The sequence below is a fragment of the Notechis scutatus genome, chromosome 1 (genome assembly GCF_049901735.1).
Source record: "Notechis scutatus isolate UNSWTSFEM ecotype Mainland chromosome 1, rNotScu1.2, whole genome shotgun sequence".
NCBI lineage: Eukaryota > Metazoa > Chordata > Lepidosauria > Squamata > Elapidae > Notechis > Notechis scutatus.
The window spans coordinates 334611162-334625637 of record NC_142009.1 but is presented as its reverse complement, the minus strand read 5'-3'; the positions used below and the strand labels follow the sequence as shown (position 1 = coordinate 334625637).

General features: G+C 47.4%; 1 protein-coding gene across 2 annotated transcripts in view; it reads left to right on the top strand.

Annotated features, from left to right (window-relative positions):
• Positions 1-14476, top strand: part of KDM4B (lysine demethylase 4B) — a 239305-nt gene that overhangs the window by 213199 nt on the left and 11630 nt on the right. For both annotated transcript variants that reach the window (XM_087952780.1, XM_087952779.1), the window contains exons 15-18: positions 2501-2711; positions 4228-4304; positions 4851-4906; positions 7630-7738. In XM_087952780.1, the coding sequence (XP_087808906.1) occupies positions 2501-2711; positions 4228-4304; positions 4851-4906; positions 7630-7738 (453 nt within the window). The remainder of the gene's footprint in view (positions 1-2500; positions 2712-4227; positions 4305-4850; positions 4907-7629; positions 7739-14476) is intronic.

Here is a 14476-nt window from a genome sequence, read left to right as displayed (position 1 = left end):
GGTGCATCAACCTGAGTTGGGTAAGGTCCCCCCTTGGCCTCAGCCTTGACCTCTACACCAGGGGTCCCCAACCACCGGTCCGCGGACCAGTACCGGTCCGCGGAACAAGTCCTACCGGGCCGCTGGCTTGCTGGCGCCGCCATCTTTTTTTGATGAAAAGTGCTTCCGGTGAGCTTTTCCGGTAGAAAGCTCACCGGAAGCACGTTTTCATCAAAAAGATGGCGGCTCAGCGCTTCCGTGAGCTTTTCTGGTAGAAAGCTCACCGGAAGCACGTTTCATCAAAAAAAGATGGCGGCGCCCAGCTGATGCCGGTACCAGGCCGCGGCGTAAAAAAGGTTGGGGATCACTGCTCTACACCCAGCAGAAGCTCCAAAGACTTCCAAATTGTGGACCTCTTCTTTTCGAGGAAGGACAGCCGTGTCCAGAACAGTCATTGGGACACTTGAAGTTCATCGGTGTCCTCAAAGTCACTTGAGTGGTGCAATTGAGTGTGTGAAGACTTCTTGGAACCGCTGAAAGGTCTACGTTGTGGAGGTGTGCTTTCTGCAGGATGTTTTCTGCCTCGTGTCCCTTCGCTGGTGAACACAGGCGCAGGCTGTTGGGGATGAGTTTGTGTTCAAGAAGGCTCCACACCCATTTGCACCACTACAGGTGACCCTGAGGACACAGATGAACCTCCGGGTTTCCTCAACGACTCTAAAAAGGATGCAAATGACCAGCTGTCTGCAAGGAGTATAAAATCCAGCCAGCCAGAGCTGAAGAAGCTTCTGGGATGAGAAGGGAAACGTCTTCAAAGAAAAACCAGACAGTCCAGTTGCCTCTTGAAAAAAAAAAAATCACCTTGGGGTTGGAACCACCGTAAAATCTGGGGGATTCTCAAGCAACCCCTCACCTACGGAATCAGTTATTTCTCAGGGTTGGTGCTAATGTGGTTCAAAAGAACGAAGAGGGCCTTAATCGTAGATCTGGATGGAGGTGATGCATCAGAACCGCCTGAGCCACAACCGGGTCTGAATCCAGACTGGGAAAGATGTAGATCTGTTTGGGCCTACTTTAATTGGGTCATGGATTTTTTCTCTACTAAAGTTGGCCACCGGCATGTTTGAAAAGGGCTGACTTTCCAGTCCTGTTAACCAGGCTAGGAAAGTGAGCTGGTCTATGGCAGGGGTCTCCAACCCTGGCAACTTTGAGACTTGTGGACTTCAACTCCCAGAATCCCTCAGCCAGCTTTGCTGGCTGAGGGATTCTGGGAGTTGAAGTCCACAAGTCTCAAAGTTGCCAAGGTTGGAGACCCCTGGTCTATGGAGTTTAACTCAATCATTCAGGACATCGTTCTCCCAAAAGTGCTTTTCCAAAAGGCCACCAAGGTCTTTCTTGGTTTCCTCCAAGAAGCTTCTTCAGTTCCATTCCGTTCTTCAGAACCGAGGAAGCTTCTTGGACGAGAAGCAAAACGTTTTCAAGGCAAAACAAAACAAAACAAGAAAATCCAGTTACCTTTGTGGGTGTGTGGGTGTGTGTGCACTAGTTACGGTCCTTCCTGGATGGTAAAACCTTGACGAAAGGGACCTGTGTCTTTTATCGCCACATATTTAGGCTACTGTGCAACGTTCTACCTGGGACTGTTTTGGAAGGCAACTGAGACACAGCAGTGTGTTAAACACTTTTGCAAGAGGAAAGAAGGTTGTCACTCTCAGAGCTAAATCCCAGATGTCGAATCGTATTTGATTCAGTCGGTAGACATTTGATTGAATGCAATCCTAAAAGACTGGATTAAACCCAAATGATTGGAGACTCCAGTACGCTCCCAGCTTGTTCTCCTTAACTAAAAACCACACAAATTCAATCAAATCAGAATGGAGCTGGGAAGGACCTTGGAGATCTTCTAGTCCACCCCCCCCCCCTTCTCAAGCAAGAGACTCTACACCATTTCAGACAAGTTAACTGTCCAATTTCTTTTTAAAAGCCTCCAGTAACGAAGCATCCACAATTTCTGGAGGCAAGCTGTTCCCCTGGTTCATTGTCCTCACTGTTAGGAAGTTTCTCCGCAGTTCTAAGTTGCTTCTCTCCTTGATGAGTTTCCATCCATCGCTCCTTGTCCTGCCTTCTGGTGCCTTGCAGAATAATTTGACACCCCCCTCCTTCTCCTCTTTGTGGCAGCCCCTCAAATACTTTGTATAGTTTGCCAAGGACCTTCCTCTTTCGTTCAAAAAAAGAGAACAGATGCTCTCAGACTCCTTTTAAGCTATCAAAGAGGTCCAGAGAATAAATGGCTACTCAGAGCTCTCTACACTCATGATGATGATGATAGGCAGCAACATTTCCTGCTCAGACCGAGGAAAGCTTCAAGGGCCACGTATAATAACCGAGAGGAAATAATTCCCTTTATTGTTTGCAGAGAAAAAAACACTTCCCCCAATAGCAGTTTTCGCTTCTCTGGCGAGCCAAGAAAGTAGAGGTCCCCTGCGATAATCATTTGGATAATGTGTTTTTCTGCTCCAAGGTCTCGCCAGCGGAAAAGGAGACCGGGGCCGAAAGCCCTTCGCTCCAGCCCCCTTTTAAGAACGGGCAGAAGACCAAGCCTCTGATCCCTGAAATGTGCTTCACCTCAAGCAGCGAGAACACGGAGCCCCTCCCGTCCAACTCTTACATCGGAGACGATGGGAACAGCTTGTTAATCTCCTGCGCCAAGTGCTGCCTGCAAGTCCACGCCAGTAAGTGCCGGCTTCCAGATTCCGTGCTTTGGCCACTTTTTTCTGCCTCTCTTCTCTGGCCAAAAAAAAAAAAAAAAAAAAGGCCTCTCCGTCGGATGGGATCCCCTCTTTAACAGAATAATAGAGTGGGGAGGGGAGCTTGGAGGTCTTCTAGTCCAACCCCCTGCTCAGGCAGGAGACCCTATATACCATTTTAGATAAATAACAGAATAACAGAGTGAGTGTCGTGCCCCTGTTAGAATCTGACTCCGAGGGAGAGGAGGAACAGCGGACAAGGGAGTGGGAGTATGGCTCCGGAGGTTGTGGAGGTTGTGGAGTCCGAGAAAGACCCAGGCCCACCCCCTCTTCATCCTAGGGCACGCAGGGAGGAGCGGATAAGGGAGAAACGTGAATGGCATGGTCTACGGGGGAGGAAAGGGCTCTGATCCCCTTGATGGGCTGCAGCTGTTTATAAGGACAAACTGTGTATGGGCCAGTGCTGGAAGCAAAGCGTGAAAATATTTCTAGTCTGTCAGTTCTTATCTGGCGTCCTTCCCAGTGTGTGTATTTCGATATCTGTGGACGTTTTCCAGCCCTTATCCTGCCTTGTCTCATTAATTGCTTCAGTGTGGTTTGTGTTGTTTTTTCTATTTATAATTTATGTGTATTTTGAGTTTGAACAGAATTTCTTCCTTCTCGCAACTGTTTGTGGGGGAGTTTTTTCTCCAGTCAATGATAATTGGACCTTTGAAGCCAAGGGGAAAGAATGAAAGGGACTTTACCTATTTTTGTGACTTTTGTTGCTTTTGTATCCCACCCTGAGTCATCACAGTGGGGAGGGACCTTGGAGGTCATCTGTGACCGTCATAAATACGAGTCAGTATTTGTCAAGCGGCTGAATGTAGATCCCATGACCTTGGGATTGCTACAGAGGGCGTAAGTGTGGAAAACAGCCATGCGTCAGTTTTTTCAGTGCCGTTGTAACTTTGAATGGTCACTAAATGAGTGGTTGTAAATCCAGGACTCCCTCTTATTGCCTCTCCAGCAAAATTATTCTGGGTTATCTTCTATTTGGAATTCTTTAAATATTTTTCACAAATACTTTGGGCGGGGGGGACCCTGTCTTTTTTATTTTCCCAAAGAGAAATGGATTGCTGAGGACTGGTTTCCCCTGGCAGTTGGACCGAAGAAGTATTTTATTTATTAAGTGTTCATCCCATCCATCTGTCTCTCAAAGCAACTCTGGAGTCTGCCATAAATAACAATGCAGCCATTTAAAAAAATGAATCCTAGCTTTAAGCCTCCCCAAGAGATGCGCTTGTTTATATATATATTTTCTCTTCTGTGTTTTTGGCACCCGCCTTTGAGGATGGAGACCGGGGGGAAAAAAAAAAAGAACGTTCATCTTTTATAGAGTTTGACTTAAATGCCTGGTGAAAGAGCTGAGCACAAGTGATTTTAACCGATGGCGTGGTTCTTTTCTTCCCGCTGTTCCCCCTAATTTCATACTTTATTTTTATTTTTTTTAATATTACAGGTTGCTACGGGATACGCCCGGACCTTGTGAATGAAGGCTGGACTTGTTCCCGTTGCTCAGCAAACTCGCTGCTAGCGGTAGGCGAAAACCTCTTTCTTGGTAGCCCCCAAAAAAAAAAAAAAAAAGGTTAAGTGGAGGGTTGGATCCCTAGCTTTGGCTTCTGTGATATTTTAGGTTTTAATTTTAGTTTTAGTGTTACTTTATTGTCCTTGCCCCTCGTGCAACAGAATTAAATACCATCTTCAGTGTATATTATGACTGTGAAAATAAAACACAAACACACACCTTTCACATTGTATACTTTGAATTCAAAACTCCTGATATTGCACTAATATTGCACCATACAGCAGAATTCAATAGAGTTACTGTCCTGGGATAGGAGCTGTTTTTGCCAATCTAGTGTTTAATTTTAGTTGACCAGACTCTTACATGTAATGTTGAATGAAGCATCTATGCTGCAACTTTATATATATGGTCCTAATTCTTTGTGCTTCACATCCAGGATGCTGGATGTAATTCTTTTCCTTTCCCTTCTCTTACCCCCCCGTCCCATAATTCTCCAAATATTTCAGTGGGAGATTTCCCGCTCCCTTTTAAATATAATTTCCATGTTGCTTCCCCAGGATTGCTGTCTCTGTAATCTCAGGGGAGGAGCCCTTCAAAGAACTACAGATGGAAGGTAAATCAGCTATAAAGTTTTGTCTTTCTTTTAGCAATAGCCTTTAGACATATATCCTGCTTTGCAGCCCCCTCTGAGCGGTTTACAGAGTCAGCCTGTTGCCCCCAACAATCTGGGTCCTCATGTTACTGACCTCGGAAGGATGGAAGGCGGAGTCCACCTTGAGCCGGTCAGGATCGAACTCCTGGAAGTGGGCAGAGTCAGTCTGCAATACTAACCACTGCACCAACAGGGCTCTTGAGAGACAGAGAGTAAGAGTGAGAGAGATGATGGATGGATTGTCAACTCATAAAACCTTCCTATGCCTGTTTTAGTAGTTGTCATTAAAAAGGGGGGGGGGAATCTGGAAGAGGAGTGCAGCAGTTTGGAAGCGAAAGTACATTCCAACTCTTTATCTTTAAAAGATTGTAACTAAACTACCAGAGCTTTTGTCCTGGAATATATTTAATTGGAGAACATGAACGATGACACCCAGCCTGTGAATGTGCTCAATTGGAGAATCTGATTGATGACACACCCAGGGGGGAGGGGGGAAACAAGGTCACAGGAGACTGTAAATGACATATGCCAGAGTTGGCTTCATACAGGGCAGGGCCGGTAGGTCGCCTCTAATGAATCCTTTGAAGTTTGGCTCGAGAATCATGATTTAATTAGGGCAATTGCTGGAATCCTGACATGGATATTGTAAATAGAGAGAGGATAGATAGATGGGTGGATAGATAGATAGATAGATAGATAGATAGATAGATAGATAGATAGATAGATAGATAGATAGATAGATAGATAGATAGATAGATAGATAATAGCAATAGCACATAGATACTTATATACTTCTTCACAGTGCATCTACAGCCCCCTCTAAGTGGTTTGCAGAGTCAGCCTATTGTCCCCCCAACAATCTGGATCCTCATTTTACCCACCTCGGAAGGATGGAAGGCTGAGTCAAGCTTGAGCCGGTCCGGATTGAACTCTTGGCAGTAGACAAGAGTCAGCCTCCATTTTATGACCTTTCTTGCCACAGTTGTTCAGTGAATCCCTGCGATGGTTAAGTTAGTGAATCTGGTTTCCCCATCCACTCGGCTTGTCAGAAGACGTGATCCCCAGGAGCGATCATAAGTTATTTTTATCAGTGCTGTTGTAAACTTTGAACGGTCACTAAATGAACTGTTGTAAGTTGAGGACTACCTGTAATTCATAGATCCCTTGGAAATAGTTTGCTGGTCAGTATTGGGAATTCCCACCCCCACCCCAAAAATATCTAGGATTTCTATGATATTCGAATGCAATGGGATTTTTAAAAAAAATTGGGAGGTGAATGGTGGAGAGGGCAGCATTTTATAATAAAAACCTCTGATATTTAGGAATGTGCCAATATACGCCACATTCCAATGTTTAGAAATATGCCAATGTGTACAGGTAGTCCTCGACTTACAACAGTTCATTTAGTGACCATCTGAAGTCCCAACAGCACTGAAAAAAAATGTGACTTATGACCATTTTTCACACGACCATTGTGGCATGCCCCTGTATCGTGATTAAAATTCAAACGCTTTGCATCCGACTCATATTTATGACGGTTACAGTATCCTGGGGTCACATTGTCCCCTTTTGCGACGTTCTGACAAGCCGAATCAATGTGGAAGCCAGATTCCCTTAATAACCAGGTTACTAACCTAATGGCAGAGGTGCACTTAACAACTGTGGCAAAAAAAAGGGTCATAAAATGGGAAAAAACTGCAAATGTCTCACTTAACAAGAGGGCTCGATTGTGAGGATCGCCTGCGCTGTATAATCCACTCAAGACCTCTCAAGCCGACTAGAATTCTTAATGGCAACTCTAAAAGAAGCATAGAAATGTTTTATGAGAATCGGCTACATGCAGGTCATGCCGACATGTTCGCTCCTAATAAATCCTTTGAAGGTTTGAAGCTTGGCTCGAGGCTCATGGTTTAATTAGGGCAACTGCTGGAATCCTGACACTTAATATCACTCGAAACAATTTAGACTTTGCCCTGTAAGATTGGCGGTGTTAAATCTCTTTGTTTTAAGATCAAAATTGATCTTTGGGCAGCGGTAGAGATTCCTGTCGCACTTCTATCCCTCTCTCGTCGATTACCTGATCTACTTTGGACCAGCGGTCGCCAACCAGTGGGCTGGGGACCACTGGTGGTCTGTGAGAAAATTTTGGTGGTCCGCAGAGAAATGGCACCCCCCAAAGCAATGCTTCTTTCCGCTTCTTTCTTCTTCTGCTTTTGGCTGCACGCAAGGAAAGCAGCAGAAGTCTTTCATTCTCTCCCCCAAACTCCACCAGAAATGAGTCTTTGGGACCCTGCAAGGTTTCCTGCTCCAAGAGGCTGGGCCGGCAAAGACTCATTTCTGGCGGAGTTTGGGGGAGAGAAAGAAAGACTTCTGCTGCTTTCCTTGCATGAAGCCAAAAGTCTCTCTCTCCTCCCCCCCTCCCCCGAAAACAGAGCTGGAGATGGTATCCTGCGATCCCAAATAAAGAATGATCGATCGAGCGGAAAATGGGGTGGGGAATTTTCCTGCAGACTTTTTGGGGGGATTTTCCCAGGGTCTCTGGTCCGCGGGATTTTAAATGATGAGTTTGGTGGTCCCTGGGGTCCAAAAGGTTGGCGACCCTTGTTTTGGACAACTCTATGATATCCAGGGGGGGGAAAAAATAAATATTTCGATTTCTTTGCCCCATCTTGGATGTTTTGTAGGTGGGTGCATGTCATCTGCGCCATCGCTGTCCCCGAAGCCCGTTTTGTCAACATCCTCGAGCGCCACCCTGTAGACATCACGGCCATCCTGGAGCAACGGTGGAAACTGGTAAGAGGCCCCCCATGCGCCTTCTCGAACAAAGGTGGGAAACTGGGAACTCTTTTGGGAAGGGAAACTGAGGTTGAGAGTTAGTAGCCTTGGCCAGAAGCAATAGAAGAGAATGTGGGTAGCTCAGGGTTCAGGAGTGGGGCTCCCTGGTGCTCTTGGAAATGTTTTATTACCCCACTAGGTAACATCATCAGCGCTAGAAGGAGAGTGGCTTGTAGAATGGTGGTAGAGGAGGAGGATTGTGGTCCTTGGTACTCTCTGAGCTTGGTTCTTTTGCAGACATCATTCAATTCCCAACTAGGTAACATCAGTGCTGGGAGGAGGAGGAGGAGAAAGAGGATAATATCTGTGAAGTCCTTGATGCTCTCTGAGTTTGGTTGTTTTCTTGGAGACATTTCAGTACCCTACTAGGTAACATCATCAGTGGTGAAAGGAAGGGGGAAAGGAGGAAAGAGGATGACATCTATGGAGTCCCCGGTCCTCTCTGAGCTTGGTTCTTCTCTTGCAGACATTTCAGTCCCCAACTAGGTAGCATCATCCGTGCTACAAGGAGAGGGATTTGTGGAATGGTGATGGAGGAGGAGGAGGAGGACTGTGGGGTCCCTGATGTTCTCCGAGCTTGGTTCTTTTCTTGCAGACCTTTCATGACCCAGCTTAGGTAGCATCATCAGTGCTTAGAAAGGAGTGGGGGGTTTGTAGAGTGGAAAAAGAAGAGGATGACAACTGTGGGGTCTTTGGCACTCTGAGCTTGATTGCTTTCTTGGAGACGTTTCATGACCCAAGCTAGGTATCATCATCAGTGCTAAGAAGAGAAGGGAGCTAGAAGGGAGCGGGGCTTGCTCTTTTTTACAGGAGTTCCCCGATTAGCTTCTCGTTTACTCTTTGGTTGTTTGTCCAAATTAATAAGTTTCCTAGCTGGAAGATGAGAGACCTTCTCTTACGCTTTTGGAGAGCTTTGCCCTTGTGCCCGCGGGGTTTTGGGACCCTGTTGGCGGAGAGGAAACACGTTTATTATTCAGGCTGGAGCAACAGCAACACCACTGAGACACCAACGATAAATTGCGTTGCGTCGAGCCATCTCCTTTATGGATAACCTGACATTTCCAGCCCGCCATGCTTTTTTCATTACCCAGGCTTGTAACAGCAAATTAAAAAGCCCTTTTTTTTTTTTTAACACGGGGCTGCCTTGTCCTGCTTAATGGGCCTCCTGAGAGAAAGCCGCAGAGGCTTCTGGCAAATGGCTTGTACCCACTTGGTGTCTCTGCATTGCCGCTTCGTGGCTCGGTAGGGTCCATAGAGGCAACCATGCATTTAGGCCGGGACAGGGATGGTCATCTTAGTAGGCCAACTGCACTCCGGAGCTGCAGCTGCAGAGATGCTGTGAAGCCAGGCCCCCTCGTGGGGCGTGGGCTGGATTGAGGGCCAGAGAGAACAAAGTTGGTTTGCGGTTCAAGTTTGCCCTTCCCTAATTGGTGCATTCCTTCGTGGGGTGAGGGGAGGAAACCCCAGCAGTTGGCTGGTAGGACACGAGACTCCTCTTTTTAAAAAAGAAAAAAAGAAAAGAAAATAATTTTGATTTGGTTTGCCCTGTCGGTGTTGGTAGAAGTGGGCTTGGTGCTTTTTTTAAAAAAAAAATACTTTATTTAAAACAAAAGATTAAAATATACAAATATACAGGTATACAAGAGTAAAAAGTAGTAATCATACAAAAAAAAATCAATAGACATCAGTACAAATCATATCTCTCTCTAATACATTTGATAGTGGTTTAAATAACTCATAACAGATATTGAATGGCAAGTATTCCTTATCCCTTATAAACTAAATACTATTTAATAAATATTAACTAATAATCTATTGGTTTTGTTGGTTTATAACTCTTGTTTTATAAATAAATCCTTCATAAGGCTTATTCGGTGAGAAAGCTAGTATTTTATAAATTTGGTGCTTTTTTAATAAGGCTGTTGGGTTACCAGTATAGAAACAGCCCCACTCCCTTATAGCCTTGATGATGCTACCTAGTTGGGTCATGAAATGTCTGCAAGAAAACATCAGAGGCTACCAGGGATCCTAAAATAATCCCCCTCCTCCTCCTGCTCCTCTCCACAAACCCCCACTCCCTTCTAGCACTGATAAGGTTACCTAGTTGCGTCATGAAACGTCTGCAAGGAAATAACCAAGCTCGGAGACCACCAAGGATTCTGAAATCCTCCTCTTCCTCTCCACAAACCCCTTTCCCTTCTAGCCCTGATGAGGTTATCTAGTTGGATAATGAAATGGCAAACCAAGATCAGAGAGTACCAAGGACCCCCACCGTCGTCCTCCTCCTTTTCCTCCTCCTCCTTCTAACCCTGATGACGTTACCTAGTTGGGCAAGGCAATGTCTGCAAGAAAAGAGCCAAGCTCAGAGAGCACCCAGGACCCCACAGTGAAAATCATCAGCTACGGATGTTCTCTTCTCTTAGCGCTTGGCTTTATCTTCCCATTTCTGTGCTGTGCTCTAGAAAACGTGAGCCTCCAGGTCCTCCTCTTCCGCAGTACCTTTAGCTTCCTTCTTGTCGTTGTATCGCCGTCCCCTCCTTTTAAGTGTTGACCAGAAGGTCAGATGGGAAGCTGTGTCGAGGGAGGAAGCGTATTTGGGGGGAAAAGGGAGAGGGAGCTGCAGGCTGAAATCAGGAGGCTCCCATTTCGGAGCGAAGGGGAATTCAGGTAAGTGGGCTGCGAAATCCAAAGGGGAGGAAATAGACCAGGTTTGAATTAGTCTCTCGGCAGGAGGGTGGAGTAAACAAACATCCCCACAGCAGACAAACCGTGGTGCGGTGACCTGATTAGAGAATGAAACACAAAACAGCCTCCGCTCGGTTTGAAGAACGATGGGTTCTTCCATCAAGATGAGCAACAAAAATGATTAGGGGCCTGGAAGCCAAAACATATTATAGGAACTGGGTATGTCCAGTCTAGAAAAAAGAAGGACTACGTGATAGCAGAGTTCCAGAGGGTTCCCAACCTAGTTCCCAAAGCACCAGAAAGCAAGACAAGAAAAAAAAATGGATGGAAAACTGATCAAGGAGAGAAGCAACACGGGGCAGGAAACATCCTGCAGTCCAAGAAGGTTCCACACCCATTTGCACCCCTCAGGTGACCCTGAGCACACAGAGGAACCTCCAAGTGGCCTCAAGGACCCTCTCAAAGGATGCAAATGACCAGCTGTGTCTGCAAGGATTATAAATCCTTGCATCCAGTCAGAGCTGAAGAAGCTTCTTGGGTGAGAAGGGAAACGTCTTCAAAAGAAAAACCAAAAGAAAGAAAGAAAATCCAGTTGCCTCTTTGAAAAAAACACCTTCTGGGACTTTGGCAGGATTAAGGACTAAGGAGAGAGAAAAAGCAAATACAGGTAATCCTTGACTTATGACTGGTCACTGAGTGAGTTGCAACAGACTTTCCTTGGGGCCACTTAAGGCCTGGATTCAAAGTTCTGACGGATTCCCCCTTTGCCCCCACAGTCACAAGTGCAAAGTCTGGACACGGCAACACAACCATATCGACACCAGTTTGCACCAACCTGTGACTTAGGAGAGTTTCATTGCTCAATGACCGCTAGAGAAAACATTGTAAAATCGGGTCAATCCCCTTGACTGACCTGTGATGGGCAGAGTCCATTACAGTCATAAGTCGAGAACTCCCTGCAATGAGATCAACAGTTAGGCCTCTTTCATGCATCCTGTTACAAAGCCGTTGTGTCTCCTGGGTCTTCTATTTCTTCTGCTTACTTGTCCACCTTGACACTGTTGTAGGTAGGTCAGCCGGCAGCCCCTCGAGCAGCCAAATCAGAGGAGGAAGAGGAGGAGGCGTGGGAGTCACGGTCAGCATCAGGGCACCCTGGGAGCTCCAAGGGGGAAAAGAGAACGGAGGTGGCAGAGAGAGAGAGAGAGAGAGAGAGAGATGGACCCTAGTCCGTCCGTCAGCCCTCAGACGGGGAGTCAACAGGCCCCAGGTCTGGAGGTGGCTGAGGAGGAAGAGGAGGAACAGCCGGGTCCATTGCCTGACGCATGAATACACAAAAGGCAGAGGAGAGGAGAGGAGAGCAGTGGAAATCTATGGGCCGGTCCTTGGGACAGAAGAACCTCTGCTGCTAGCGAGGGCCCACCCTAGCTCTGGGGAGAAAAGGCGGGGGACGGAGATGAATAGATGTGGCCGACAACGATTCATCTTCCGGCCAGACGGACTTGTTAGTCTGCGAGAGAAACTTTGGTACCGCGGCTGCCGGCGTTCCTAATCGAGGAATCTTTTGAGTTCACGTCAAGAGGGTTGGCCGTGTTTGGGGAACTGGGTCAGAACAGACCCTTCTCCGCGTTCAGTCTCCTTCCTCTTCCTCTCAAAACCCACCACTGCGGCCTGTGCAGACCTTTTCATAGCTCCCCTCTCCCCCCCCCCTTAAAGCCTTGGCTGCAGCTCCTCCTCCCCCACCCCCTCTCCAGCCTCCCAAATGGAGTCATCCATAGAGTTGAGACGTCTCACTTTGTCACCCGCCTCATTCCCCCCGGCCTTGCTCTGGTGCGCTGCCTCATTTAGAAAAGGGTGTTTGTTTGTTTGGGTGGCTCCTGAGGGGGCCCTTTTGCAGAGCTCGCCTGTAAAATGATGGCAGAGGATTTCAGACATAATTAGTTGTCAGCCCCTCCGGTGCAGTGTGTGAGTTGTAGCACTTCGTCCAGGCCTTCGGCAATTCTCCTCTTACTCAGAGCCGCAGCGAAGGGAGCTTGCTCGGTTCCCTTACCGCTCACGTCGCTCTCTTCTTCGTACCTTTGAAGGGTGTTTTTTTTTTTAATTGTCTTTCCGCTACAATACTGATAGACAGGGCTGGGCTGCTGGGGGCTCTCCAGGGTTCGGGAGAGCCCCTAGCTAAGATTCTGCGCCGTTTGGAGAACCCCCAAATCCCACCCTGGCTGGCCCTACCCACCCTGCCCCGCCCCTCCCAGGAGTCTCCATATGCCCCGTTTTGGATGCAGGTAAGTGCAGGGCCCGGGCGGAGGTTCAGGGACGGAGGTTCAGGAAGACCGGAAATGGGCCTCTTTCCAACTTCCAGAGAGCCTCCGGAGCCCGGGGAGGCCGTTTTCATCCTCCTGGAGGCTCGAGGAACGCCTCCGGAGCCTGGAGAGAGCAAAAAACGCCCCCCCCCCCCCCGGTGCAGGAAGCTGACTAGGCTATGCCCACAATGGCCAGGCCCACCCAGCAACTGGGCAGAGAACCCCTTGCTAAAAAAATTTGAAGCCCGCCCCTGCTGATAGACCTTAACTGAACAGATAACAGATAATCAGAGTTGGAAGGGACCTTGTAGGGCATCTAGTCCAACCCCCGCCCAAGCCGGAGACCCTACACCATTTCTGACAGATGGCAGTCCAGCCTCTTCTTGAAAGCCCCCAGTGATGAAGCTCCCACAACTTAAGGCTAGGCAACTTCAGGTGCCTTGGAAAATAGCTTGACCCCATTCCCTCCCTCTGTGGCAGCCCCTCCAAATACTGAAGACCGCTATCCTGTCTCCTGGTCCTTCTCTTCCCTAGACCAGCCAGGGCCAGTTCCTGCAAGCGATCTTCATAGGAACAGAACAAAATAATAGAGTTGGAAGAGGGACCTTGTAGGCCATCTAGTCCAACCCCTAATCCTACACCATTTCTGACAAATGGCAGTCCAGTCTCTTCTTGAAAGCCTCCAGTGATGAAGCTCCCACAACTTCCGAGGGCAATTTCTGTTCCATTTGGTTGCTGGTTCTCCCTGTCAGAAAGTTTCTCCTTGTTTCCAGGTTGAATCTCTCCTTGTTCAGTTTCCCTCCATTATTCCTTGTCTGGCCTTCGGGTGCCTTGGAAAATAGCTTGACCCCTTCCTCCTCTCTGTCGCAGCCCCTCCAATATTGGATCATTGCTATTCTGTCTCCCCTGGTCCTTCTCTTCCCTAGACTAGCCAGGCCCAGTTCCTCTAACTTACGACCAAAATTGAGCCCAAAATTTCTGCTGCAAAGGGAGACAGTTGTTAAGGGAGTTTCGCCTCCGTTGTTACCACCTTCCTTTGGCCCCATTTGTTAACTGAATCCCTCCAGTTGTTAAGTGAGCAACACGGCTGTTCCGTGAATCCGGCTTCCCACATTGACTTTGCTTGTCCGAAGGTCGCAAAAGGGGATCAACGTGACCCTGGGACACAGCAACCATCATAAATATGAGTCAGTTGCCGAGCGTCTGAATGTTGATCACGTGACGGGGGGGCGGCGGCACTGCAACGGTCGTAAGGGTGGGAAACAGTCATAAGTCCCATTTTTCAGTGCCGTTATAACTTTAGTTTACTTCATGAGCTGTTGTAAGTCAGGGACTACCTGTATACTGATTCAGAGTTTGAGATCCGGAAAGGAACGGTTAGCTGACATAAAAATTTGCTGTGTTGATTAACAGCAGGAGAGGGTGGGTATAGTTGCAGTTATATTTTAGGGTTGAATGTAAGCCTGGCTTGGCTGACGTGATTTGGAGCAGCAGTTGATTAAAAAGACAAAAAAAATAAAATAAAAATATGGCTGAGCTTTGAAGGATACACTGTGAAGGACGGAGCACCAGCAGTTTATGGGAACCAACAAGGTCTTATTATTGAAAGGTCCATACTTGAATCCTGCTGTAATCAAGGCAAGAGAATAAGAGAGATAGAAAGGACCTTGGAGGTTTTCTAGTCCAACCCCCTTGCTCAGGCAGGACGTCCTAT